This window comes from Ambystoma mexicanum, chromosome 5q (assembly GCF_040938575.1).
Source record: "Ambystoma mexicanum isolate Mex_15411 chromosome 5q, UKY_AmexF1_1, whole genome shotgun sequence".
Lineage (NCBI taxonomy): Eukaryota > Metazoa > Chordata > Amphibia > Caudata > Ambystomatidae > Ambystoma > Ambystoma mexicanum.
Window position 1 is genome coordinate 884,352,666 of NC_090933.1, and position 23,578 is coordinate 884,376,243.

The 23,578-nt window shown below is 47.8% G+C and overlaps 1 protein-coding gene across 1 annotated transcript in view; it reads left to right on the forward strand.

Annotated features, from left to right (window-relative positions):
* The window catches only part of LOC138497739 (neural-cadherin-like), a 609,504-nt gene that overhangs the window by 516,034 nt on the left and 69,892 nt on the right, over positions 1-23,578 (forward strand). Inside the window, exon 29 of the mRNA XM_069621376.1 lies at positions 20,056-20,323. Coding sequence (XP_069477477.1) covers positions 20,056-20,323 — 268 coding nt within the window. The remainder of the gene's footprint in view (positions 1-20,055; positions 20,324-23,578) is intronic.

Here is a 23,578-nt window from a genome sequence, read left to right on the forward strand (position 1 = left end):
ATTGTGGCCGGGTTTGCGGCTATGGGGTATTCTGCTTCTACTATGTTGTTTAAGGGCCTGAGGTCCTGTATGAAGCGCCAAGACCCCCCTTTAGCCTTGCGAACTGGGTATACAGCCGTGTTACATGGTGATTCTGAGGGGACCAATATGCCATTATTTATAAGGGCCGTTATTGTTTCATATATGCCCTCATCTGCTTCCTTTGATAGTGGGTACTGTTTCACTCTGGGGAGTATTGCACCTTTTTTCAATTTTATCCTTACTCCCCCTATACGTTTTATGCACCCCACGTCATAGGGGCTGGTAGTCCATAATGATGTGGGTACTTTTGTCATATCCTCCTTAAAGAAGGGAACTGGGGTGGATGTGGGTGCCTCAAGTGCCATTGCAATTTTCTGTGCCACTTGTTTGTACGCTACTCTTAGCCATATTTCCACACTCATCATAAACACCATTTCACCTTCCTCCTTTTCTTCTGAGAACAGCTCCTCATCTGACACCTGGGTGAGTCTACATCCCTCTGCTAGTGCTATCACTGCCCTCCATGCTCTTCCTTCTCTGTCTTGGGCATGTACCGCAATGTAATCAGCTGTTGCTATAATGCTCTCTATGTCCACTGAAATCACCTTTCCCTCTGGTTCATTGGCTGGTGTTTCTGGTCTGAACAAATAGGCTGCTGGCCTCTTCCAGATCCTTCCTTCTATCCCTGGCATCCATGCAAATGCCATGTCTGTCCCGTACTGGAATAGTTCACCATCTACTGGCTCAGCCCTAATCGCTGTCTGTCCGCAGTATGCTTGCATAATCTGTCGTGCTGTGAGCATGTTAATTCCTGGAGTAGAGCAAATTATGCCGTCCTCCGTAAAGGAGATCGTCATATTCAACCTGTTCATGATGTCTCTCCCCAGTATATTTACTGGTGAGGCACTAGAATATAAAAGTGGGACTGACATGTCATAATCCCCTATTGATAAGGGAATGTTATCAGTAAAGGGAACCAACCCTCTAGCCCCAGAGAATCCTTGGGTGTTCATGGCTTCGCCTGACATCTTAAATTTACCTTCCCTTATGCAAGACCAGGTTGCCCCGGTGTCAACAAGGAATGATAATTTTTTGTCACCTATCGTTACCTCTATGCGTGGTTCCTCCGCACTATTAGGTGTTACTGACAGGATGGGACACACCAAGGCCGTCTGTGGGCTGTCCTATTGAGGGTACAACGATTGACCATTTCCTGTGTAAGGGTTATGTCCCATAACCGTCACCCTTCCCAGTTGTGTTTGTTGTGCTTGGGGTTGTTGTGTTATCGCTACCTGTTGTTGTGGCAGTGAATATGTCTGTGGCTGTTGCTGTGTTACTAGTTGTTGCTGTTCATTTCCCTGTTGCAACGTCTGCTGTTGCTGTATGCCCTGCTGTTCCTGTGTTGGCCTTAGTTGTCCCTGTTCGCCCCATGATGGTGTTCCTGGTCTTACTCTACACGTGCGTGACATGTGCCCTACTAATCCACAACTCCAACACACCGGTGGTTCCCTACTCTGCCATGGAAAGCTTCCTGTGTTGTCCTGGTATACTGGTTGCCCGGTGGGGTAGGAATTTCTAAGTCCTCCCACCTGCTGTTGAGTGTTATATCCGTATCCTCTCCCTCTCATTATTCCTCCTCTTCCCCTGTTGTAATTATAATACCCAGCTCCTGGCATTGAGTATCCTCCTCCCATGTTGGTCGTGTATGGTTGGAGTGGCGGCACCTGTTGTGTTATAGTCTGTGAGGATGGTATTTGGGAAGGATCTTGTGCAGCCACTACTTGTGTGGGGCTTTGGGTCATTGTTGTAGGTGTAGTTATTAGTGCCCCTTCCATTGTGTATTTAGTAAGTTTTTTCTGTACTAGTTTAGCCTCTTTCGTTTTCCTGTCCTCTTCCTTTTGTTTCATTTTTCCTTGCCATGTCCTACAATGATGCACTATTGTCAGTTGTATTTCTGGCCATTCTTTTGCTTCCATTCCCACTACTTTCTTCAGTTGTTTCTGAACTCCTTCTGGGAGCCCTTGTACTAGTATATGATAGAATATTGCTGGTGTTTTGTCCCATTGTTCTCTAGTTTCCATGCGCCACTTCTCTTGTATTTCCTGGATATAATCAACAGGATCTTCGTTCTCACGCATCTTGCGTGAGGTAATTGCTCCTATGTCTGATGTGTCTGGGTACTGTACCCTCAGTGCCTGCCATAGTGCATGTCTGCAGTTTGCGAATGGTCTGCATCGTGCGATGTGTTTGTTATTGTTACCCCAGTGAATCCCGCTCTCTTCCAAATGTCATCCGCTGCATCCCCTAATATGGATATTAGAAGGCCCTTTACATCTCCCTCTGCCAGTTTCTGTCCTGCGGTGTGTTTTTCCATTTCATATATCCATTTACCCGCACCTCCACTTAATGATGGGAGCCTGCACTTTATATTTTCTTTGTCTGCATGCTTCCAAGGGACGTATTGTGGTCTAACCCCTCCCCTCTCCAGAAGTGGCATTACATTGTGTCTCGTTTTACCCCTTGGGTCCCATAAAATCGAGTCCCCACACCCCTCCTCTTCTCCCGTCTCTCCTACATCGTCAATTTCATCTGTATTTCCCCTGCTCGTAACTCTTTCTTCTCCATCTTTTCCCCTTCTTTCATCATTTCCTGTATTTAACGTGGGCGTGTGTATTCGTCCTTCCTGCCTGCGTCTAGGGAGGTCTCTAAGCCTACCTGCATAGGGTGTCAATTCGTTTGTGAAGGGCGCGAGTTTGGTTGTACGTAATGGGCGTGAGGTGGCTGAGCATGTAGGGTGGGATGATGACGGTGTGGCTTCATGTGTCTGTCTTTCCGCTATTCCTTGCTCTTCCTCCTCACTTCCCTCCAGTTCATCCTTTCTCCTACAGATCCATGGTGAGTCTGTATTGGTCCGGGTGGTGTATAGGCTTTCTCTTTCACTATTTCTTCCTTCCTTTTCCATTCCTTCTTCTTCCTCACTACAAAAGTCATTTGTAAATGGCGGCCCCCACTCTGTCTTTTTCCCCTTGATCATTACTGTTTTTAAGTCTATTAGGTCCGGTTCTCCCTTTTCTCCTTTACCAACCGCTCCCCTTTGCGCTGATGTTGTTGCTACTTCTGTGTCTCTATATACATACCTTCTTACTTCACTCTCCCCTCTCCTATCTTCTCTTTCCCCTTCATTTCTCTCCTCCATCTCTCTACCAATTTCCTCCCTTTTCCTTTTTAATTCCTCCATTACTTCACTACTTATCTTTTCCAATATCCTTTCATCCTCTTTCTTCCTTTCCCATCTCACCCTCTCCCGTTCTAATATACTCTCTATCACCCTCCCTTCTTCGTATTTCCTAGTCGTTTCTGATAGTAATCTCTTCTTCCACATTGCCATTTCTTTTTCTTTCTCTTCTTCTTCCTTTTTCCTCTCTTGTAGTACTGCTCTTGATACCCTTTCTGCTGCTGCTTTTACCCTTTCGGCTTCTTTCCTTTGCTCCTCAGTTCGTTCCCTTATTTTTTCCAACTCGTTCTTACCTTCCTTCCTTGCCCTCGCTCTCTCTCTTTCCTCCCTCTCGAGCTGTTTGATCAGTTCATTCTGCTCAAGTCTCAAGACCTTAAGTCTGCTAGTCGCTCCTCCAAAATCTCTTCCTTTTGTCGTAACAGCTCTTCCCATTTCATTTCACTCTCCCTGGTATTATCCTCGTCCACTTTTCTTACTACCTCCTTCTCTTCTCATGTTAATGAACCTCGTAACTTTAATAGTATCTGCGCAGCTACCCACTCATCATGTCCTATTTCTGCAGTTTGCTCTTCTCCAGTCCTCCCCTCCCCTGCTGGCATCTTCCTATGAGCTGCATATGGTGGCGGGCTCTATGCCGGGTTCGAATACCCCTCAGCCGCCCTTAACTGTTCTCTTTCTATTTCTCCTAGTTCTCTTAAAGGGTACAACCCCCCTCTCTCTGTTTTCACCTTCGCTAGGGGTATATCGTCACCCTGTTCCTTTTTTATTTCATTTTCTTTTGAGTTATTCTTTTCTCCTCCCTCTTGTCCGTTCCCCGTATTCTTTGGGCCTTCACTCTCCTTTTCCCCATTCTCTCCTTCCTTCTTAATCTCTTTTGCTTCCGGTGTTTCCCCCACAGTGAACATTCCATTTGGTCCTGGTCGGGACCCTTGGAACATCCTCCATAAGTTAAACACCTCCACGTGGTGTGTCAACTTCTTCCCCTTGTATGTGTTATGCAGATGGTTTAATAGTGAATGTTGGGTATATGGATCGAAGCTACCATTAGGCGGCCATGGTGTTATCATTTTGTTGTCCGTCCTCTGTGTCCATTCTATGCTATACTTGATCAGTTTCTCCCTATGGGGTGACAGTGTTTTACATATGTGTTGTAGTGGGGTAGTGAGGGTGTTCCCCCACCCTCCCGATCCTGCCCCGTATGACATAGTAGCGCTCCACTTGTTATCTTTCCCCTATCTGGTAGCTATTATCTTACTAACACTTACGATACACAGCCTTATACCTTTACCTGGCCCCGTGAGTTTGGGGACTTGCGATAGTCCGCTAAGGAAAATTATTAAAATATAGTATTTACATTTGTATATTCTTTTCTTTCTTTTCTTCCTTTACAGAACACCCTTACGGCCCCCTGCGGCCGAGGCGCACGTAGCCCCCTGTGGCTGCGTACCCCTTGTGACGTTCTTATATAGCCGTCCTATTTTCATTTGCTCCTCCTCACTCTTCTACACTTCCCGTGGCCGGCATTCTCCGTGCGCAGCCACGTCCCCCGTTTCGCCTTCCCCCGATCAACTCATTACCGTTTATCTCCCTTTCCACTCCCTTACCACAATTCTCTTCCCCACCACTCTCATAAAGAAAAATGCCTTGTGCTCGGGATATCCTATGAAAGCCCTACTGGTGACGTCACCGATCTCTTCAAAACTACTGATAAGTTCTTAATACACTTGCAATCTACCCCCGTTAACCCCACCACTGTCTTCCTGTCTCGCCTGGAACAAGGTAATCAATAATATAATCGGACTGCGCACGCTGCGTCGCCTCGCGTGTGATACGCCCCTCGACAGGAGGGCTTAACCAGCCAATTATCTTCCGTATTGAGCAACTAGCTAGCTACCGCCTACAGGGAAACGTCATCTACCTATCGAGTTTCTTGCTCGAACAATAGGGATCCTCATCTACTCATTGATCAATAAATGCCAAATCGTAGGAAACCACACACACACACACCCTTACACGTAGTCGCGACCTAGGCCAATCAGTGTCTACGAGCGGCCGCACGTGATGTTTTCGTGCTCCGCCCCCCTCTCTCGCGTAACGTAGCCGACTGCTCTCGCACTCGTTCGGCTACCATTAATTTCATTGCCAACACTAAATTGTCAAACCTTCACAGCGCACCTGTGCAACACCTCCCACCTCCCGTATTTAATTCCTCCCCCCTCCCTCACAATTTCACATTGCTTGTTGTGCGTGGCATGCTCACCAAGTTCTCTTGATGCGGGGCCGCTCGACTGCGTGCACCCCTCCAAGCGGCTCGCCACCTCCCCTCGTCTGGACCACGTCTGGACACTCGCCAACCGCGGGCGGGATACTTCTCAACCGGCTCCCGAAGGCCAATATCCGGATTGCGCTGTCCGGTCTTCTCGCAGTTCCGCAATGGTCCTGTAGTCCTCAGAAGGGGGCAGCGGCAGAGGGGGCCGCGCCACCGGGCCTCCTCGCAACGGGAGTACCTGGAAAAATAAAAATAAAAAGCAGATCTTAAACAGATCTCAGCAGTGCCTCCAACTTGTCGGGGGGAAATTCTGCCGGGGTCGGCCGGGCCGTCCGCAGACCTCCGGGCAGGGAGGCCCCAACTCCTCCCGTATATCCCAAAAGAGATAGAGTATGAGACACACGCAAGAAGCAAGGTGATTCTGCTGTTTATTAGACAAAACGGCAGGGATGGGTCAAGGATCGTACGCGTCCGTCCTGACACACACTCAATCGTAGGGCTCGCAGGCCCTTTTTACCTTAGTATGACGCGCTACTTGCGTCACCTTAGAAAGTTCAGCAAAAAACCTATCTCCACTCTGGATTGGTTACTCGAGTGGTAGGGTTAGTATAGCATACGTATAGAGAACGGTGTTAGTGGTTGAGGGTAAGTCAGGTGATATACTTGGGTTGTCCCTTCAATTTGATACATGAAAATTGTTACATGAAGACCCCTGAGGATTGGTCAATATTAATGGCGTCAGTGATAAGAGCCCCATGTTCTGATTGGTCCGCTCGCGAGCCTCCCAGTCTGGGACCATCGCTTTTCCCAGCTCGCGGTGCACCTGTCATTTGCAACAATGTTTCACTATAGGTAGGTGCAGACAATGTGAGGATTCATTCATATGCTGGAAGGCCGACTACTCCCACTGTCGCAGATGTTCATTGAGTCTTTTAATTGTATCTGCTTGTGTTTTGAAACGTGGGATTCAGGCGCCTTCTTCCTCCTGGGCTTGGCATCCTGTCAGGTTTGGCTTTGTCACGTGAGGTGGGACCGTGTTTGAGGCAGAATTCTGCACAATTAATATTGTTTTTTCCACTGTGTGCCTGGTTTAATTTGCAGGTGCGACCTTGGCGTCGGCTTGCGACGTGCGAGATTGCAACATTGTACCCTTGGCTGTGTGCTTTCGCCGGGCTCTTTCTGCAGGGTCAGCAACCGAGCTCTTGCTCATTCAATGTTCATGGAAGCTTTTGCTTGCGGCCTACTTGGGCCTGGTGCATAGGTGGAACCGTTTCATGCAGAGCGCTTTAGGTTACGGTATCATATTGCTCTATCCCCAGTATCGTGTCTTCGTTATATTCTTCATTATGGTACATGGTTTTAGAAGAAGCGTGAGCAAGCCTTTTTAGATAATTCATTATGCGTCTTGCGTTTCTGCATTTTGAGAGCCTATGTGGAAAATAATAAAGATGCACGTTCGTGGGTGTGTCCGTCGCCTACGTCATAGCACTGAGTATGTTCTTCGTGTGGATTGGTGTGGGAGTGTCCGGTGTGTATGTTTTGCACAGGCGTGCTGACCGTTGGCTAGGTCGTCATGGCATCTCTAACGATGTGTTGGTTTAGTCGAGTTGATCTATGCCGCAGGTGTCGGCATGGGCAGGGCGGGCTGCTGGGCAGGTGGGTGGGCACATCCGTATGTTCCTGTACCAGGGTATTTGGTCGTCTGGTAGATAGGCAAACTCCTCTCGTGGCGGGTGTCTAGGCCGTGATCCTCTAGGCCAAGCGCGAGAGGGGATTGGCGGGAGCCTGTTCTTCCATTCTCCCACTTCACTGTTGTACCCGGCCAAACTAAAAGTGCTGTACAACGAGAGGTCACACATCTTTTAGACTACAGCTGACGCCCAAGAGTGGAAGTACCAGCAAGGTATCCCGCAACCAAGAGAAGGAAACGGGAGAAACAGGAATGCACACCAATGAAGCATGGAGCGGGATATGATGAACAGCATACTCTACAGTGACACAAACCAATAAACCGGTGGGCGGGAGCTTCCACAACATTGGAGCAGACCGCCAGATACCACAAGAACTTATCAGAGGAATGGAACCTGGGGACGCACCCCGATTTAACATGAAAAAGCGAAAAGAACAGCAAAGTAGCAGCATAGAGACTTGAACCAGTAGTAGGAAGCGGGAGCTCACAGTCCCCGGTGCAGGCTGCCAAGACCTACAGACGGGACCCCAAAGGAAGACAGAACTTATGATGCCAGTTTCAAGGCACCACGCCGCAACGAGTGCGCCTGCAAAAAGGAGGGCGGCACCTGGGAAACGGTAGAGCCCGAGCATTGGGAGGGTGGCTGGGGGTTTGTTTATAGTTATAGTAGTTGTGTGGTTAGGGTTGTCAGGGAAAGGCACGAGTGGAGGAGGACGCATCAACCAACAAAGGCACAGCAGAGGCAAAGAGGGAGGACAATCAGAACTACGACGGAACACAGTGAATCAGAGTGGTGCCCGGGGGGGGGGATCAGCAAAGACCAGATGCAGGAGGAGATTGACAAGATGAGGAGGGACCAAAACCACCCCAATGGGCGGAGAAAAGCGAAGACAGGCCCGGTTGCACGACGTACCAGAAGAATAATGACTTATCAGCCCATGGGAAAGAGCGGGCTGCCAGACTCAGCGAGCAAATGGGCCTGGAAGTGGAAAATGTAGTCACATGGAACATCGGAGGACTAAATTCCTACGTTAAGAGGTTAAGGGTTTACGCCTGGCTCAATAGGGCGAAGGTCCACATTGAAATGCTGCAAGAGACACACCTGACGGCTGAGAAACAAACCAAAATAGCCAAGAAGTTGGGTGGCCAAATGTACAGTTCCACGTACTCTAACTACGCAAGGGGAGTGTTGACGTGGATTGCTCCAGGGATCCCATTCCCACTCATAAAACAAGAAAGGGATGCAGAAGGCAGGCTACTGATCATTCAGAGAATGCTGGAGAACCGGGAGGTGTGCCTGGTGAATGTGTATGCCCCCAACCACGAAGCTACAGAGTTCTTCAGGACACTCATGCCCCAGCTGGCCCCATATAGGGCAGCATCAGTTATTTGGACTGGGGATTTCAATTGCACATTAGACCCTCAGTTGGACAGATCGGACACCAAGCACAAGAAACCAGCGCTGGCGGCCAGAGCATTGCGGAAGATACTGGATCAGCTGGAGTTGGAGGATGTCTGGAGGAAGGTACACGTTGGTACTAGGGGATACACAGATTATGGTGCCCCGCACGGGGCATTCACTCGAATTGACTACCTGTTTACGGGCAAGGAAACACTGGGAGAATTCACCGGGGCACACATTCACGCACAAACGCTGTCCAACCACGCCCTGCTAATTGAGGCTTCAACACACACACATACAGAAGAGCCACCATACCCTCATGGCGATTGAGGGCAGAGGCATTGATGGATGGGGAATTCCGGGAGCACATTCTGAGCACGATAGATGATTACTTTGAGCATAATGCGGGGAGTGTGGAGAGCACAGGAACGGTTTGGGAAGCCCTTAAGGTGGAAGTCAGAGGGGCGGCAATATGGAAAACCGGATGCCTCAGGGGTGAAATTTTGGCCGAACTGGACAGAATGGAAAGGGAGGTGGCACGGGCGGAAGCACAGGCAGGCAAGATGGGTGTAGAACCGGGGGATCTTACTTCCTTGAGGCAGAAGTGCATGGCGATTTGGGAGAGACTGGGAAAGCCGGATTACGAGAAGTATATTTCCACGGCTACATGCAGAGGGAGACAAGCCCAGCAGGCTTCTAGCCTGGCTGACTAAACAAGAGGGTAAGTGGGAACCGATAAATGCAATTCAAGATGAGCAGGGGGAGGACATCAGGACCCAGGAAGGCATCAACACGGTTTTATTGAGATTCTATGAGAAACTGTACTCCCGGGTCCAGGAGGCAGAAGAGGGAGACATAGCGGAGGACCTGGTGGAAATCACCCTTCCCCAATTGACAGAGGAGCAAAGCCAAATGTTAGATACACCCCTCACAGTGGAAGAACTGTCAGCGGTCAAAACTGGGCTTCCGACAGGCAAGTCTGCGGGCCCGATGGGCTACCCGGGGAATTCTACAAGAAATACAAGGACAGCCTAGCCCTGAAACTGTTGGAGATGATAAAGGAGGCGTACGAGAAGGGACAGCTCCCTAGTAGTATGTCAGAATCAATAATCGTACCAATACTAAAACCAGGGAAGCCGCCCCTAGAGTGTGGCTCTTACAGACCACTTTCCCTGATAAGTGAAGACTCCAAAATCCTGAAAGCAGCTCTGGCCAACCGACTAAAAAGGGTTATACCCACGTTGGTACACCCAGACCAAATGGGATATGTACCATGAAGGAACACAGCGTGGAATCTCTGCAGACTCCACCACGTCATAGACAGTACGAATCAGAGAGGGGGTGAAAGCGCAGTGGCATCACTGGATGCCATTAATGCGTTTGATTCGGTGAACTGGGACTGGCTCCTGGGAGCATTCAGGAGGCTTTTGGGAATCACTATCAACCAGGGGAAATCCTGGCTGTTCCCCCTGGCGGACATGAGAGGAGCGACCCCATCCCAGTTACCGGATTTAGGCCTCACATGGACCCCATCACTTTCAGATATCTAGGAGTGAACATCTACCATGACACCAAAGAAACGCACAAGGCTAATACACAGGCAGCCCTAGACAATAGAGAAGGCCATGCGGTTTTGGAAGACGCTACCATTGGGAATGATAGGAAGGGCGGCCTTGTTGAAGATGATGGTGCTACCCCGTCTCCTGTATTTTTTCACTAACATTCCTTACAACATCCCTGGGTCTTTCTTTAAACAATTACACGCCAGGGCACAGGAGTTCCTGTGGGGAGGAGGGAGAAACAGAGTGGCACTGAACACACTGCAAAGAGACTATGAATGGGGGGGGGGGCATTAGGCTCCCGGACTTTGAACAATATTATTTGGCAGGCCAACTTCAATTTGTGGTACAGTGGCTGGGAGAAGACGCATCTATAGACTCAATGCTTTTTCAACCGGAGGTGCAGCAGTACTACCTGAGCGAGGTCCTATGGAAAGACAAAGCCTCGGCAAAAACACTCCCAAACAAGGTCAAGCGGGGCAGGGACCTGTGGAAAAGAGCATGGAAAATCCAAGGCATAAGGGACCCCTGCTCCAGACAAATCCCTCATCACGAATCTGGTAACATATAGAACACAGTGGGAAGACAAGGGAGTGGCCCAGAGAGCGGACTTGTGGCAAGACGGACGCTGGGTGGACTTTCAGACCCTGGTTACAGAGCAGGGCATACATGATGGTCAATTCATATTGTACAACAACATGGTCTGAATGATAAGAAAGAGATGGGAGACCATACCGGAGGCGGAAGACGCAGGAGGGGCACTAGATGCATGGTACGATGGCTCGGAGGGGAGGCACACAGTGTCCAGACACTATGAACAACTACTAGACGCCAACAAGACGAGAGACTTTCTGGCACGAGTTAAATGGGAGGAAGAGCTCCAGAAACCCTTCTTGGACGAGTAATGGAGCCGAGTCCTCCGGTATGCAAACAAAGTCTACTGGAACGAAAGGTTTAGGCAGATGCAGCTCTATCTCATACACAGGGCATATCTGACACCTAAGCGGATGTCGAACATGGGCAGCAGACAGACCCGGAGCTGCCCGCGCTGCGCGACAGAGCTGGCGGACATGTTGCATATGTTTTGCTCATGGCTGAGTATAACGCACTTTTGGGACACTATCAAGGAAAAAGCATCGAAGGGAGGAATCCAAATGCAGACATGAACACCTGAGTCTTACCTGCTAGGCTTGTTCCCGAGAGGGGGTAAGCAGAGAACACACCTGGTGAAAATGAAAGACCTGATGACAATATTGGCAAAACGCTGCATAGCAATGGCGTGGAACACAAGCACGGGACCTTCAACGGAAAGGTGGTGGGCAGACCTGCAAAAATGGGCGATAGCTGAAACAACAGTGTGGACAAGAGCAACGTAAAGGAGGGAAGGCGACAGTGGGGCTAAGCTACTGGCATGGAACACCCTTGTGCAAGACCTGTTCGGAGGTGAAGGAAGAGACAGCACAAGCGAGCCTAAAGGCTCGGATGAGGATTAATCAACCGACAGAGGGAGCTCGACGAATAGGAGATGAAAGGAGCCGAGGGGAGGATGGCTCGGCCCACCCGCGCCCGAAAGGAGCACAAAGAGTAGTAGACAAGCATTATGGACTGAGGATGAAGGGACCTCGCCGTGACTCAAGCAAATAAGAGAATCGAAAACTCCAAGCGAATGTGCCAGTAGATGTGATGTATGTTGTTGTTTAAGTTGTTATTTGTTTTGTTTTGTGTGGAAAATGCAAATAAAAAAGGTTTTTTAAAAAAACATGGAGCGACCTGTTCGGTAGGACAGAGAGCTTTGGCTGGTCTGGCCCTCCAGCTGCTGTGAAGCCCCCTCAGGGGGGCTCGAGGATAGGATACTTCAGTTCAGGGTCTGCTCTGCCAGATTCAAGAGTTTGGAGTGCAGAGTGGTAGGTCCTAGTCCACTGCAAAGGTCACTACCGATGTACCCTGGGAGTCGGTAGGAGGCTTTTCTTCCTTCAGCCTTGATGGCTCCTTCTTCATCTCAGGCGGAGGGCTTTGGAAAGACCAACTTTCCCAAAAGAAGTCCAGTGAGTTCTTCTCATGTGAATCCTTGTGTCTTGAGAGGATCCAAGAGGATCTGAAAGAATCTAAACAAGGGGTGGGAGACCCCTTATTTTAATGGTAAAAATCCCCAGGTGATCTGACTAAAGCTAGCCTGACTTAGTGGTCTAATCCCTGTTCTTGAATGGAGGGGATAGAAAAGAGAAAGAGAGACTAAGAGAAACAGATAGTGCACGTCTTCTTCCATTGACCAGTGACTCCTGCCTACTTAATCCTGCTCCCTTTCCACTAAGAACAAAGGCCTTTTCAGATGCAGCACCCTGGTGTGAGGCTACTCCTTTTGAGTGGGTGTGCTCCGCTTGTGCCTGGGTCAGGACAACTGCATCTGACGGAGGGTGTTACCTGCCCTCACAAATAGATCAAAGAAGAGATCCATTCTCCAGTTTCCTGTGCTGCCATTTGGCAGTTTCCACCTTGCTGGCCAGAATACACATCACCTTCCACAGCAGAGCTGACTCACAAGAGCTGACATGTGTGCAATATTAATTACGATCTGATGCAATGATCATAAGTAGTACCATGTACAACGCCTAAACTCAGGCATAGCTTAATTTAGAGTTCACCCTGCCACCAGCATGGGTTACTCATGATCATCATAGTTTTGGTACAGGGGGGTATATCATAAATGCCGCCCCTGCGTGGCAATATTTGGCTGCTGCTGTGGCTGTTGAGTGGGCATCTTCTGACCTTTGCATCTTCTCTACACCATGAGCTGAGCAGGCACTGCAGATCAGGATACTGATGCAGTAATGCATAAGTGCACTCTGATTTTCTCATGTAGTTGATGAAAAGGGGAATCTGGTTGTCAGATTACCCTTTTGGAGATGGAATTGCCTGCATCATTTTATGTATTAACAAAAATCAAAAAAGACAGTGCTTTGCACGCTTGCCAGATGGCAATTCTCCACACTGTGTACATTCTAAAACGTGACATACATCAAACTCAGGAATTGATAATAAAATAAAAAACAGGACATTGATCAAAGAGAACCCATAATATGAAAGATGCGTCTCAAAGAAGGCACAAAATAAAGTAAAGAGGAGATGGCGAGGACAATTATAAGGGGCTTTGAGAAATGCTAACATCACTTCCCATTGTGCATTTTGCATAAACCAGAACATGGGAGACACTGAGAAATGTAGCAGCTACCATTTATCTCATAATTCTGTTCTTGCTTTAAAAAATATTGGTGTGAGGAAAGACACGCACCACCACTAACACCAGCAACATAATGATGCTATTTTAGTTTACATAACTAGTTCTTTTTATTGCAAGTATGTTGTTTAGTAGCACGGTAAGTGCTCCTATCAACAGCATGTACATGAACAAAGATCATACCCAGCACACAAACACAGATCTCTGAAACATTCCCCAAAGAAAGATGGAATTGCTACAACGTTTGTGCTGTAGTGAATGCACAAACTGGGCATTTAGAGGTTCAGTTGATCTGACCTTAACTCGGTACAATACCTCATCAGCACACTATGCCTTATCATGATGTGTTTACATTTTATTTTAAAGTGTAAGAGCTTCTTTGCCGGGTAGCCAGGTGGAGGCCCCTCCCACAGTTCAACATCACAGTGTATGCAAATAGATCACCCTTGTCCTGCCTGTTATCACTCTTCTTTTGTTGTCAGCCATCACCTTAGCCAGGCGCTGATTGAGATTTACAAGGTACTAATTGCTAGGGTGTGGATGCCAGCCCTGCACCAAAGATGAACTATAAAAGGTGTGCTGCAAAGCACACACTCGCAGAGAAGCAAGCATGTCAGTGTTTTTTTTTCCCCCTAAGGCGAGATTGCAACCTATGTCTGTTTATTATAATTTATTCAGCTCCTCCTGCAACAGGTTGACACACACATAATTGTCAGGGAAAATCTTCTCAACAAAAGTATTCACACACCAAAACATATTTATTATGCATTGGATCAACATAATTTCCATTACTGTTACTTTCCTGTTACATCTGCGGATGCAGCCTGTCACCTGATCACATGGAGACACAGGCTCCAGGGAGATTAATCATGGCCAATAACGACTACGAATCAAATGTGCCATGGTTAAGAAGTAGCCCAATTACTGACTGAGATGGCATTTTCCCAGCCTATGTGTGGTACTAGGTACTATACTGTGTGGCTTGCAGAATCAAGGGCTCACAGTGAGACTATGAATGGGGTGGGGGGGCATTAGGCTCCCAGACTTTGAACATTATTTGGTAGGCCAACTTCAATTTGTGGTACAGTGGCCGGGAGAAGATGCATCTATAGACTCAATACTTTCAATGCTCAGCTAAACGGTACTCATTTTGTCCACCTCTGAAAAGATGAAAGGCTGAGTTGGCCCTGATTGGGGTTCAGAAGTGGGGTCCTGCAGGTTACAGAGCGCAGCTCCCGATTTCCTTTCCCTTCAACTTTGTGTATATTTTTTGTACTCTGAGCAGGTTAGTACAAATCCAAAGTAATATAAAAGGTGAACTGTTACTGCTCGTCTCCCGTATCCTGATGGCTAAAAGTTGATATTTGAGATAGATGATGGCAGGGCCCCCTCAAATATGCGCTACCACACGCATAAAAATCTGCCCTTGGGGCTGTAGGCCAAATAAGAGAATCCTAGAAGTGATGAGATGATATTAGCACACGGCAGCACATCAGATGGTGGCTACAGTTTAACATCACATTCCACATAACTGCACTCTCACACACGGAGCGATGCAGAGATTGGTCCAAAATAACACTTTGCTGATCAGGTACTGAAGCTAGGATTTAAATTAAAGTATCTGCATGCTAGACACAGTAATTTGGACACTAGGCCACACTTCGCAATTCGTTGTCACTAGAACCTGGCCCCAGATGCCAGAAGTGCTATGCAAATAATAACCTACAACACAACATATGAGGATCCCCCACCCAGCGAGGCCACCCTGCCAGGTTCAGGGCAGCTTTCCCCTCTGACTGACACTCCCCCTGCATGCATGATGAATGTACATACCTTCCCCATTTGATGACCATTCGTCTCCCTCGCCTCAAGCCTCAATGAGGAGTGGCTCGAGGAAGAGCTCCTCAGGCTCCTGGCTGGCTGTACTTCTGTGGCAGACAGGCTGTAGGCAGCTAAGTGAAAGTACTGATCGTGGGGGTAGACAAACAGTAACAGTGTTGACGACCTACTACACTGTTTGTTACATGCCTTTTGGTTTTCTCTGCTGCTTAGTCATGTAATGTTTTTCCAATGACATGTACTTTGGACACATTTATACAGAAATAAATGGTCAGGTTGAACTGTTAGGTTATAATTTTATTAAATAAATACTTAATTTTCCTTTATTTTCTTTGAAAATGAATATATTATTCTAAAAGCAAAGTGAAAATGTCTTCAATATAGCACCCTCTTGGGGAATCAGGTCACAGAGATGTGTAATGTTTATATTTTATTAACAACTAGATAATCCATTTAAAGCCTAGATGAGTTTCTGTTGAATTTGACTCGAGGTATGCAATCCCTTCATTTTGCGGATCGGGAATGGGGCATGGGTTTTGGGGGGATTGACATTGATTTCAGGAGGTGTCAGTAGAAGCAGGTTGCAAGACCCTTTAGGTTCTCATGGGGTAGACTAAAGGTAATTCTCACTAAGGGTATTTTGCATTGAGGGAGTTAGGGGGCTAGTGAGCCCAAAGCCTCTTTGGTCTAGCGTGATGGCTTTTTCTATGCCTCCCCACCAGAGCCAGCCTTGGGGGTGGGGGGGCCGGGCGACCGCCCAGCCCCCCCAGGGCCTCATTAGCCCCCCACCACGCCAGGTCAGGGGAGTCTTTTAAGGGCTCCCCCGAGCTGGCCTAGTGAGAAAAGGTGCGGCAGGCGCCCTTTTGTTATTAAATGCGCCCGCGGCTGTGGGGCGCATTTAATAACAATAGGGCACCCTATTGATATGCTCCGACGTGGGAGCCAGGAGGTTTTCATTGGAATAGGGCGCCCATGCATTAGCATGCATGAGCGTTCTATTCCAGTAATTAACCCCCTGCAAGGCGCCGGAACAGGGAGGGACAATACAAATGTGCCACTCCTGCTCCCCCCTGCCCCACTGTCGACCAGAGGCATGCGCGGAGAGGGGGGCAATTCACCCAGAGCGCTGCTGCCTCTAAGGTCCGCCTTGCTCCCCACCTCCCGGACCCACAGCTGAGTTCTATTGCCAGTCTTGTAGGCTTCCTTTCCAGTTGTAGAGAGTGTCTATATCAAAGGACAGAATGCTGTCTCTCGGAAAGACAGTTGCCTCTAGCTGACTCAGGTACCCAGATTCTGCTGCTTGTGTTACATGATGGCTGAGTGTAAGCAGCGGCCTGGCAACACAACAGCACCACAGAGTCGTAGACAGGGTAGGGCCTGAGCGGGCAAGGCCCACCCAAAATCTATCTGTAAATTCCCACTCTCACTGCAGTGGGCCCAACTACATTAGGTTCAGGCGCAACTTGTTAGAAAATCCCGGCTACGTCTCTGCAGCACCAAGCATTAAAAAATGATATTTGACCAGAGAGCATAATCAAAATATATTGTCCTCCTTAAAATTACAATAAAAGCAAGAAAAGCTGGTTAAAAAAATAATTAAAACATCATGTGATCTTAAAGAGAAGATGCCTTTATTGGGCTGAGTGCTATGTTCCACTACTACCTTTGAAGACTACATCAGTCGCTGCCTCAGGTATTGATGACAATACATCCAGCGTTAATGCGCTAACGTGAACTTTTAGTCACATGTTTACAAACCTCTTTCTTTCTTTTGGATGTGCTGACGCAAAGAGATTTTGTAGGGAACGTTGTAGTTACTTTGTAGTTACTTTTTAGAATAGTATACACAATTCAGAGGTAAGTAGGAACCCAACAATGGGCCTCATCACGAGTCTGGCGGTAACCCTTAAATGCGGCGGTAGCGCTATTACCGCTGCATTTAAGGGTCCGCCAGATCATGGCCTTGGCAGATTTCTCCCCAGCTCTGAGCTGGGGGGAAATCCGCCAAAATTTCACGCTCTTACCGCCGGCGGGAAATCCGCCAGCAGTATGAGCGCGAAATTTCCCCATTGAGCCCAATGGGGAATGGGGAATTCCCGAATGGGCTCAATGGGGAATGGGCAATACCTGTTCCGCCGAACCCATGATCCGGCGCTGGCGCTAATAGAGCCGGCATTACTGCCCAACTCGTGATGAGGCTTTCAGAATGGCCTTATGCAATTCAAAGGTGAGTAATAACTTCGAAAGTTATTCAGTTTCAGGAATACCATGAAGATACATGACCAACAAAAGCAGGTAAACACTTTACAGCGCTTGTAGTTAGATTTTAGAATATGAGCAAAATTCAAAGGTAAGAAGGAACTTTGTAATACTTTTCAGAATGACTGTATGTAATTCAAAGGTGAGTAATAACTTGGTTATACTTTCTAGAATTGTAGATAGAATTCAAAGATAATTAAGAAGAACTTGGTTTCCGATCCTTATGACAGAAACAACACAAACATAAGGTACGTTACTTTAGCAATCATTTATAGAGTCTAGGCTTTAAGAGTCCTTCCCTATCTAGTTCTGAGTCTTGATCATGGTCAGATTTGAGGTCCAAATGGTGGGCACAAGCTCCCTGTTGGAACTGGTTCCAGGCAGGCATGCCAGAAGATAAAGGACTGCAGAGTTCCGGACTCCTCCCTCGTTTCCTGTGTTCTCTCCCAGAAACTCCGGAGGCTTGTCGGCCTTCCCAAAGGATTCCCATCGAAGACAGAAGTTAAACCAGGACCTCCCCCACCAAAGATGGCAGAAGAAGGACCAGGAAAGGACAAGAATGCCAGAAATGGCAAAAAAAGAATACAGCCACGATTTTGGGTCAATGGTGACCCTTCTGTGCATTACCGGGACTGTGAGTACAAAATAACACAAAAGTTGGTAGAACACGTCCACTACAACTGCTGTTCAGGTATGCTTGTCACTTTAACAGAAATGTTGCAGGAGCAGTGAGAAAGGGAATACTGTGTAACCCCTCAGCACTCATGATAAGTTTGGGGTGTGCTGATCTCACAATATAAAATATAGAAGGGATCAAAAGTAACCCTCTACCCCTGGGAACATGGGTTCACACAAGGAGGAAAATAAAACGAAATACAAAGCGAAGCCCAAAGGGCTACCAGCAGCACTGCACACAAGGTGCTCTGTGCTACAAAGGTAAATTACAGATGCCTTATAATATATGGAGAAAAACATGACTCCATAAATTAAGTACACAAATAATGAAGTAGAGCTCCCATAGACAGAGTAAAAGATGAGTGAGTGGGGAAAAAGGTTCCCAATTAATTAGGAGAACAGACCAAAAAATCCATGAGTCCAGCAAAAAGTGCTGGGGTCTCACAAGTGAAGGAGATTTGGCATAAAAATGAAAAATCTACCTAACAGCCACTCCTTTGCACATCCAAGCATATTAATTAAGCACTACCACTTGAATTTGCATAGACATGGGACTGGGCTTTCGGGACCGGTATCTTGAACGCAGGGATGCACAAAATTCATATGTTACAATTTGGTGCATTATTAATAAACTGATGATGGATGCTGCACATAGCATCTGTGGTCTGAGTGGTTCTTTGACCCATTTAATGCATCAAGTTGCTGAACCTCACAAGTAAGTACTGGGACAAGGAAAAGGGACATAGAGGTAATGCATGGATTGCTTACCAGTAATCTTCATCACTCCGAGTCCTACTGTTCCTCATCACAGTACTCTGATCCCGTCTCACCCGCACAACCTGGATTGCATGGATCCAATGAGTTGGAATCCACAGCTCTGTACTGGAAAGTGAAGGGTGTGTTCCCTCAGGCGGCGGATATCTGAACAGAGGAAAGAATACAAATAGAAGAAGTGTTCCTGGATGGAGGTGGGTGACCACACAAATAAGCACTGTGAGAGGAAGAGTAGGACTAGGAGTACTGAAGATTCCCAGTAAGTAATCCATGCAATCCGGGCTGACGGTCTTATCTCTATTCATTCCTGGAGGCTGATTGGTGGGAGAGCACAGGTACAATTGGTTGGTGTGTCTGTGATTGGTTGGTGTGTCTGTGATGTGTGTGAGTATGTGCGTGAGACAGAGTGCCTCATTACGGGTCCGGCGGTAACTGTGCGTGTACTACCGGCGGGTTGCCCCCGGACCAGTAAATATTTACTGGGGCATGACTTCCCGGTAACACTGGGGGATTACAACCCCAGCGGTCAGGCGCCGGTGAATTGTAATTCCCCATTCCCATAGAGTAGAGACCCTATGGGAATGGGGAACACGGAAGCACTGGCACCATTGCAAATGGTGCCAGTGCTTCCGTGACAGTCTGCATACCGTGACCGCTGTGCACAGCAGGGTCCAACCTGTCGGGCACAGCGGCTCTGGCATGCAGACCTGTAATATACCGGCCCGGAAACAGCGGTGCCTGTAAGTTTACCCGCACCGTTGTTTCTGGACCGGCAGGCTCAGAATGAGCCCCAGATTGTTCCTATTACATAGTTTGCAGCTGGAAATTCAAAACAGAGGGAGAAATCAGCTCATTCAAGAGGAAGCTGAAGGAAAGAGTTTCAGTGAGTGATTGGAGGAGTCAAGGCAAATTGGAGCTGTATTGTGTACACACACTGCATTAAGGGATTAACATTTGATTTAAAATTGTGTGCTGTTGTGGTGATGCAATCTTTACAACTGTCCACAATTATCATTACTCTTCTGTTACCGTATTTGATAAGGAGAAAGAGGTGTTCTGTTTTCTGAAAACACTGGCAGTCTTTTCTTTCCTTGCAGGTGGCTGGCGGCCATTTCAGTGTTCGTTTTAGCACTGGAGACAAAGAGCGGTCTCTCGCAATGCAGACGCTGTATATAGACCACGGTCAGTGGGTTCTGCTGAGCATGGAGCGGCACGGCAGTACCTTCACTCTACGTGTCAACAACGGAGGAGGGGACCGCGAGGTGACGGCTGACCTGGGTGAACGCCGGAGCCACGTGTCTGTAGGTGCAACAAGAGTCATACTAGGAAACAGCCTTCCCGTTCACACTGACAGTGATTTCCAAGGTAAGTTCACTAGATAAAGATATGTTTATATATACACGATGCTAAGTTCTTTTGCCTCCAGGTTTCTTTTCGTTTGTTTTTTTAATGAACATTTTTCATCTAAAAAACTCATGGACTTTTATTTTATATTTGGGGGGTCCCCCAAACCCCGCTGCCCTATTATCTAATCCATATGCCTTCCCCCTACTACTTTTATCCCCTTACCAGCCCCCCTTTATTTTTCTATGAGTTTTTTCAATGGCGTTAAAACATCTGTATACCGTAAACGCCTAGCCTATTCAATATGTTATGGTACTATGCTTATATACCGCATGATTTATATCACCACTGCAGTCACTATATACCAAAGAGAGTCCAGGTGTCAACGATATAACATGACATTTTCATTTTAGATATACCCGGCTTTATTGCTTTTTCTGTCACATGTAAAACACAAATACATACCAAAAAACTCTACATTGCATTCTTCACAGATAAATGGGAACTTTTAGGCTAACATTGTCCTCACACTGTAACGTCGTGACAAGTTCTTGTGGCCTAGCAAAACCAAATTAGAGACAACTGTACGTCTTATTCCTTACTTAAGCAACATTTAAGTGGTGGAGGCAGGGTTTGGAGCCGGGGGCAAGGAGGGCACGCACAGTGGGCAAGGGCTCCTTCTGGGGCACCAATTAATACCAAATTCTTTACTTTGTGGTCAGTAGGGGCATCAGGATTTGAAGGGTGAGGTGCAATCTCTCTCCCAGGCCCTTCCCTAGCTCTGCACTGCAACATTTATATTTGTATCTGTGTGCAGACCACTTCCGCCCCTTCTCATGTAGATAATCCACCGTCACTCCTCCTACACCCTCTTAAAAGTGGCTAATCTGGATCCCAAAACAGGTGTTCCTTGCCTCTGTATGTAACTCGGATTTTCACACGCTGCAATAGGCCAGTTTACCCTCGCTTTACTATACTCCTGAGGTCATTGAATTGGCTGTGTCTCTTTTCCTCTTCAATTCAACTATCAGGCGATTCTCTAGCGCAAAGGCCCCATTCCACCCCACACAGAAACCTCTGGGGTGGCTCTCATCCATTGCACCAATTCCAGGCAATTTAGCCCTGATATGTACACCTACAAACACAATACAAAATGTTGTTTTTACACTGACTTGTCAGTTCTCAAGTTGTGTGGGTCTCGTCTTCATGGTTCCTGGAACCTTACCCTGTGGCCCCTAGGATTCATTTAATATTCCTGTGCCTGGAACACAAGGGCATTGATAGCTTAAAGTCACAATCTCCTTCACATGACTATTGGGGTTGCTCTGTTAAATTCTACAAAGTTCTCTTTTAAAAGTACTATAACTATATATAAATATTACATACCTGTGAACTGGTGATGACATTTTTTGTTCTTCAATTAAACACTAATCATTTAACTTTCATTTTTATTATGTTTAAGTACATCTCTCCACTTTAAGCCTGTAACTGTGTAGCTAATATTAACTGAATAATTGCATCTGGGTTACCTGTGGTTTAAAGTATCTTTGGTGTTGTTAGGAAAGATTTCGTAATTGTAGGTAATTTTCCTTCCATGTGGCAACCCCTAAACTGTTTGCTGTTGTTTTTCACCTTGTTCTTGACTTTGCCAGAGAAGTGCAGCCTTCTGCTGCACTCCTCTGGGCTTTCGCTCCTTTTCTTATGGGGAAACTGACATGCCCTTGAGACAGTCAGTACCGGGGAACGCTGTTTCCCGTAGTTTCTTTTATCATGTTGCGGCTTTAGTGCAACATGACACAAGAGGGCACTGTAAGCTAAGTTACAGCTCTCTTGGGTCTCTAGCCTTCTACAGGCCCTAGATACTCGTTTAGGATTGTATTTGATCGGTGCAAGTCATTCAGGGACTGGAATGGTGGCAGCGATCGTTTTGTGTATTTTGAGCTCCTTTTGGCGTTCTAAGCGCGTTTTTCGCACTGAACCCAAAATGGTGGCCTGGCTCCCAAAATGGCCAGACCATGAGGCTCCTTTGTCCTGTCCACTGACCGTCTTGCTCCCTTCACCTTCCCCAGGTCGAGCCGACCTGGGGCCTTCCTTATTTGGGCATGTACTTTCCCGCGAAACACGGATGCTTTCGCAGGCTTCTACATGTCTTTTGTGTGCCTCCAGGGTGTGGGCTGGGATGTCTGGTCCCAATACACATCCTGGGTGCCAGAGAGTCTAGGGTGGTGTGAATGCCTGGGACCACCGTGGTCCGTGATTGGTCCACGAATGGTGTGTGTGTTGATGAGCGGATCTCCCATTGGCTCCCCTCCGTTTTGGCGCGAAGGGAACCGTGGATAAGAGGGGGCTGGAAACACCACTACCATGTCGATCTCCTGAGTTCTCACGAACAAAGGAATACAGGAGCCAAGTATCCTGCAACCAAGAGGCTGGACCGAGGAATCGCTGGTGACCCGCTGAAGGACTCCTCCTTTGCACTGCTGTCGTCCTGTGAAACCCTTTCCTCCTTTGATCGAACCAGAAGGCCTGTACTGGTGCTTCGACCTTTGGAATAGCAGGAACAGCTATTCTCGGCGACTTCATCATCTCCTGCCAGTAAGCCTTCGGAAGCGTCTCTGGGCCATCCAGTTGACTGACCAGCTTACACGGGAGTCTTGCTCTGTAACCGCCGCCAGGTTGTGTTGTATTTCGAGTCCTGGTCACTCTCACACGCTTCGTACACTTGGCGTTCCCAAGTCTGAAGTGAGTAGTGTACATTTGGCTCGGATACACACGGCCGCTCCGTTGCCCTGCGGTGGTGACAAAACTGTGCAGGTTTCTTCGATTGGGACGTCTTTATTCTCTACACGACGACGAGGCATTCCCGGCTCTTCTGAACCTGCCAGCTGCTGAAACTAACGTGGAGAAGCCTGGGTCTGCTTGCATCGGGGACCGGTGAGTAGTATAGCTAGGATCTGGTCGCCCTCCTGCAGTAGCCCATTGCTTTTCCCCGCTGTGTAAAAACAGCACCCTTTTGTCCGTACTCGCGCTCTGCTTCTGCTCACTGTGGAGGCTGCGCTTGAGTCGCGGAACCTGTTCTTCTTCTGTTGTGCACTAACCCGAACTGCCTGACTTCCTCCGAAGAGCTTCTCCTTTTGCCCGTTGGCACCAGCGTGTGCAGGTACTTTGAGCACAAGGCTCCACTCTTCGCAGGGCTCGGACTTCCATCTAGTTAGGGGCCTCTGAAGGCGAACTGAGTCTAAAGCATTATCGCACTGCCTGTTTTCCTTCCCTTTC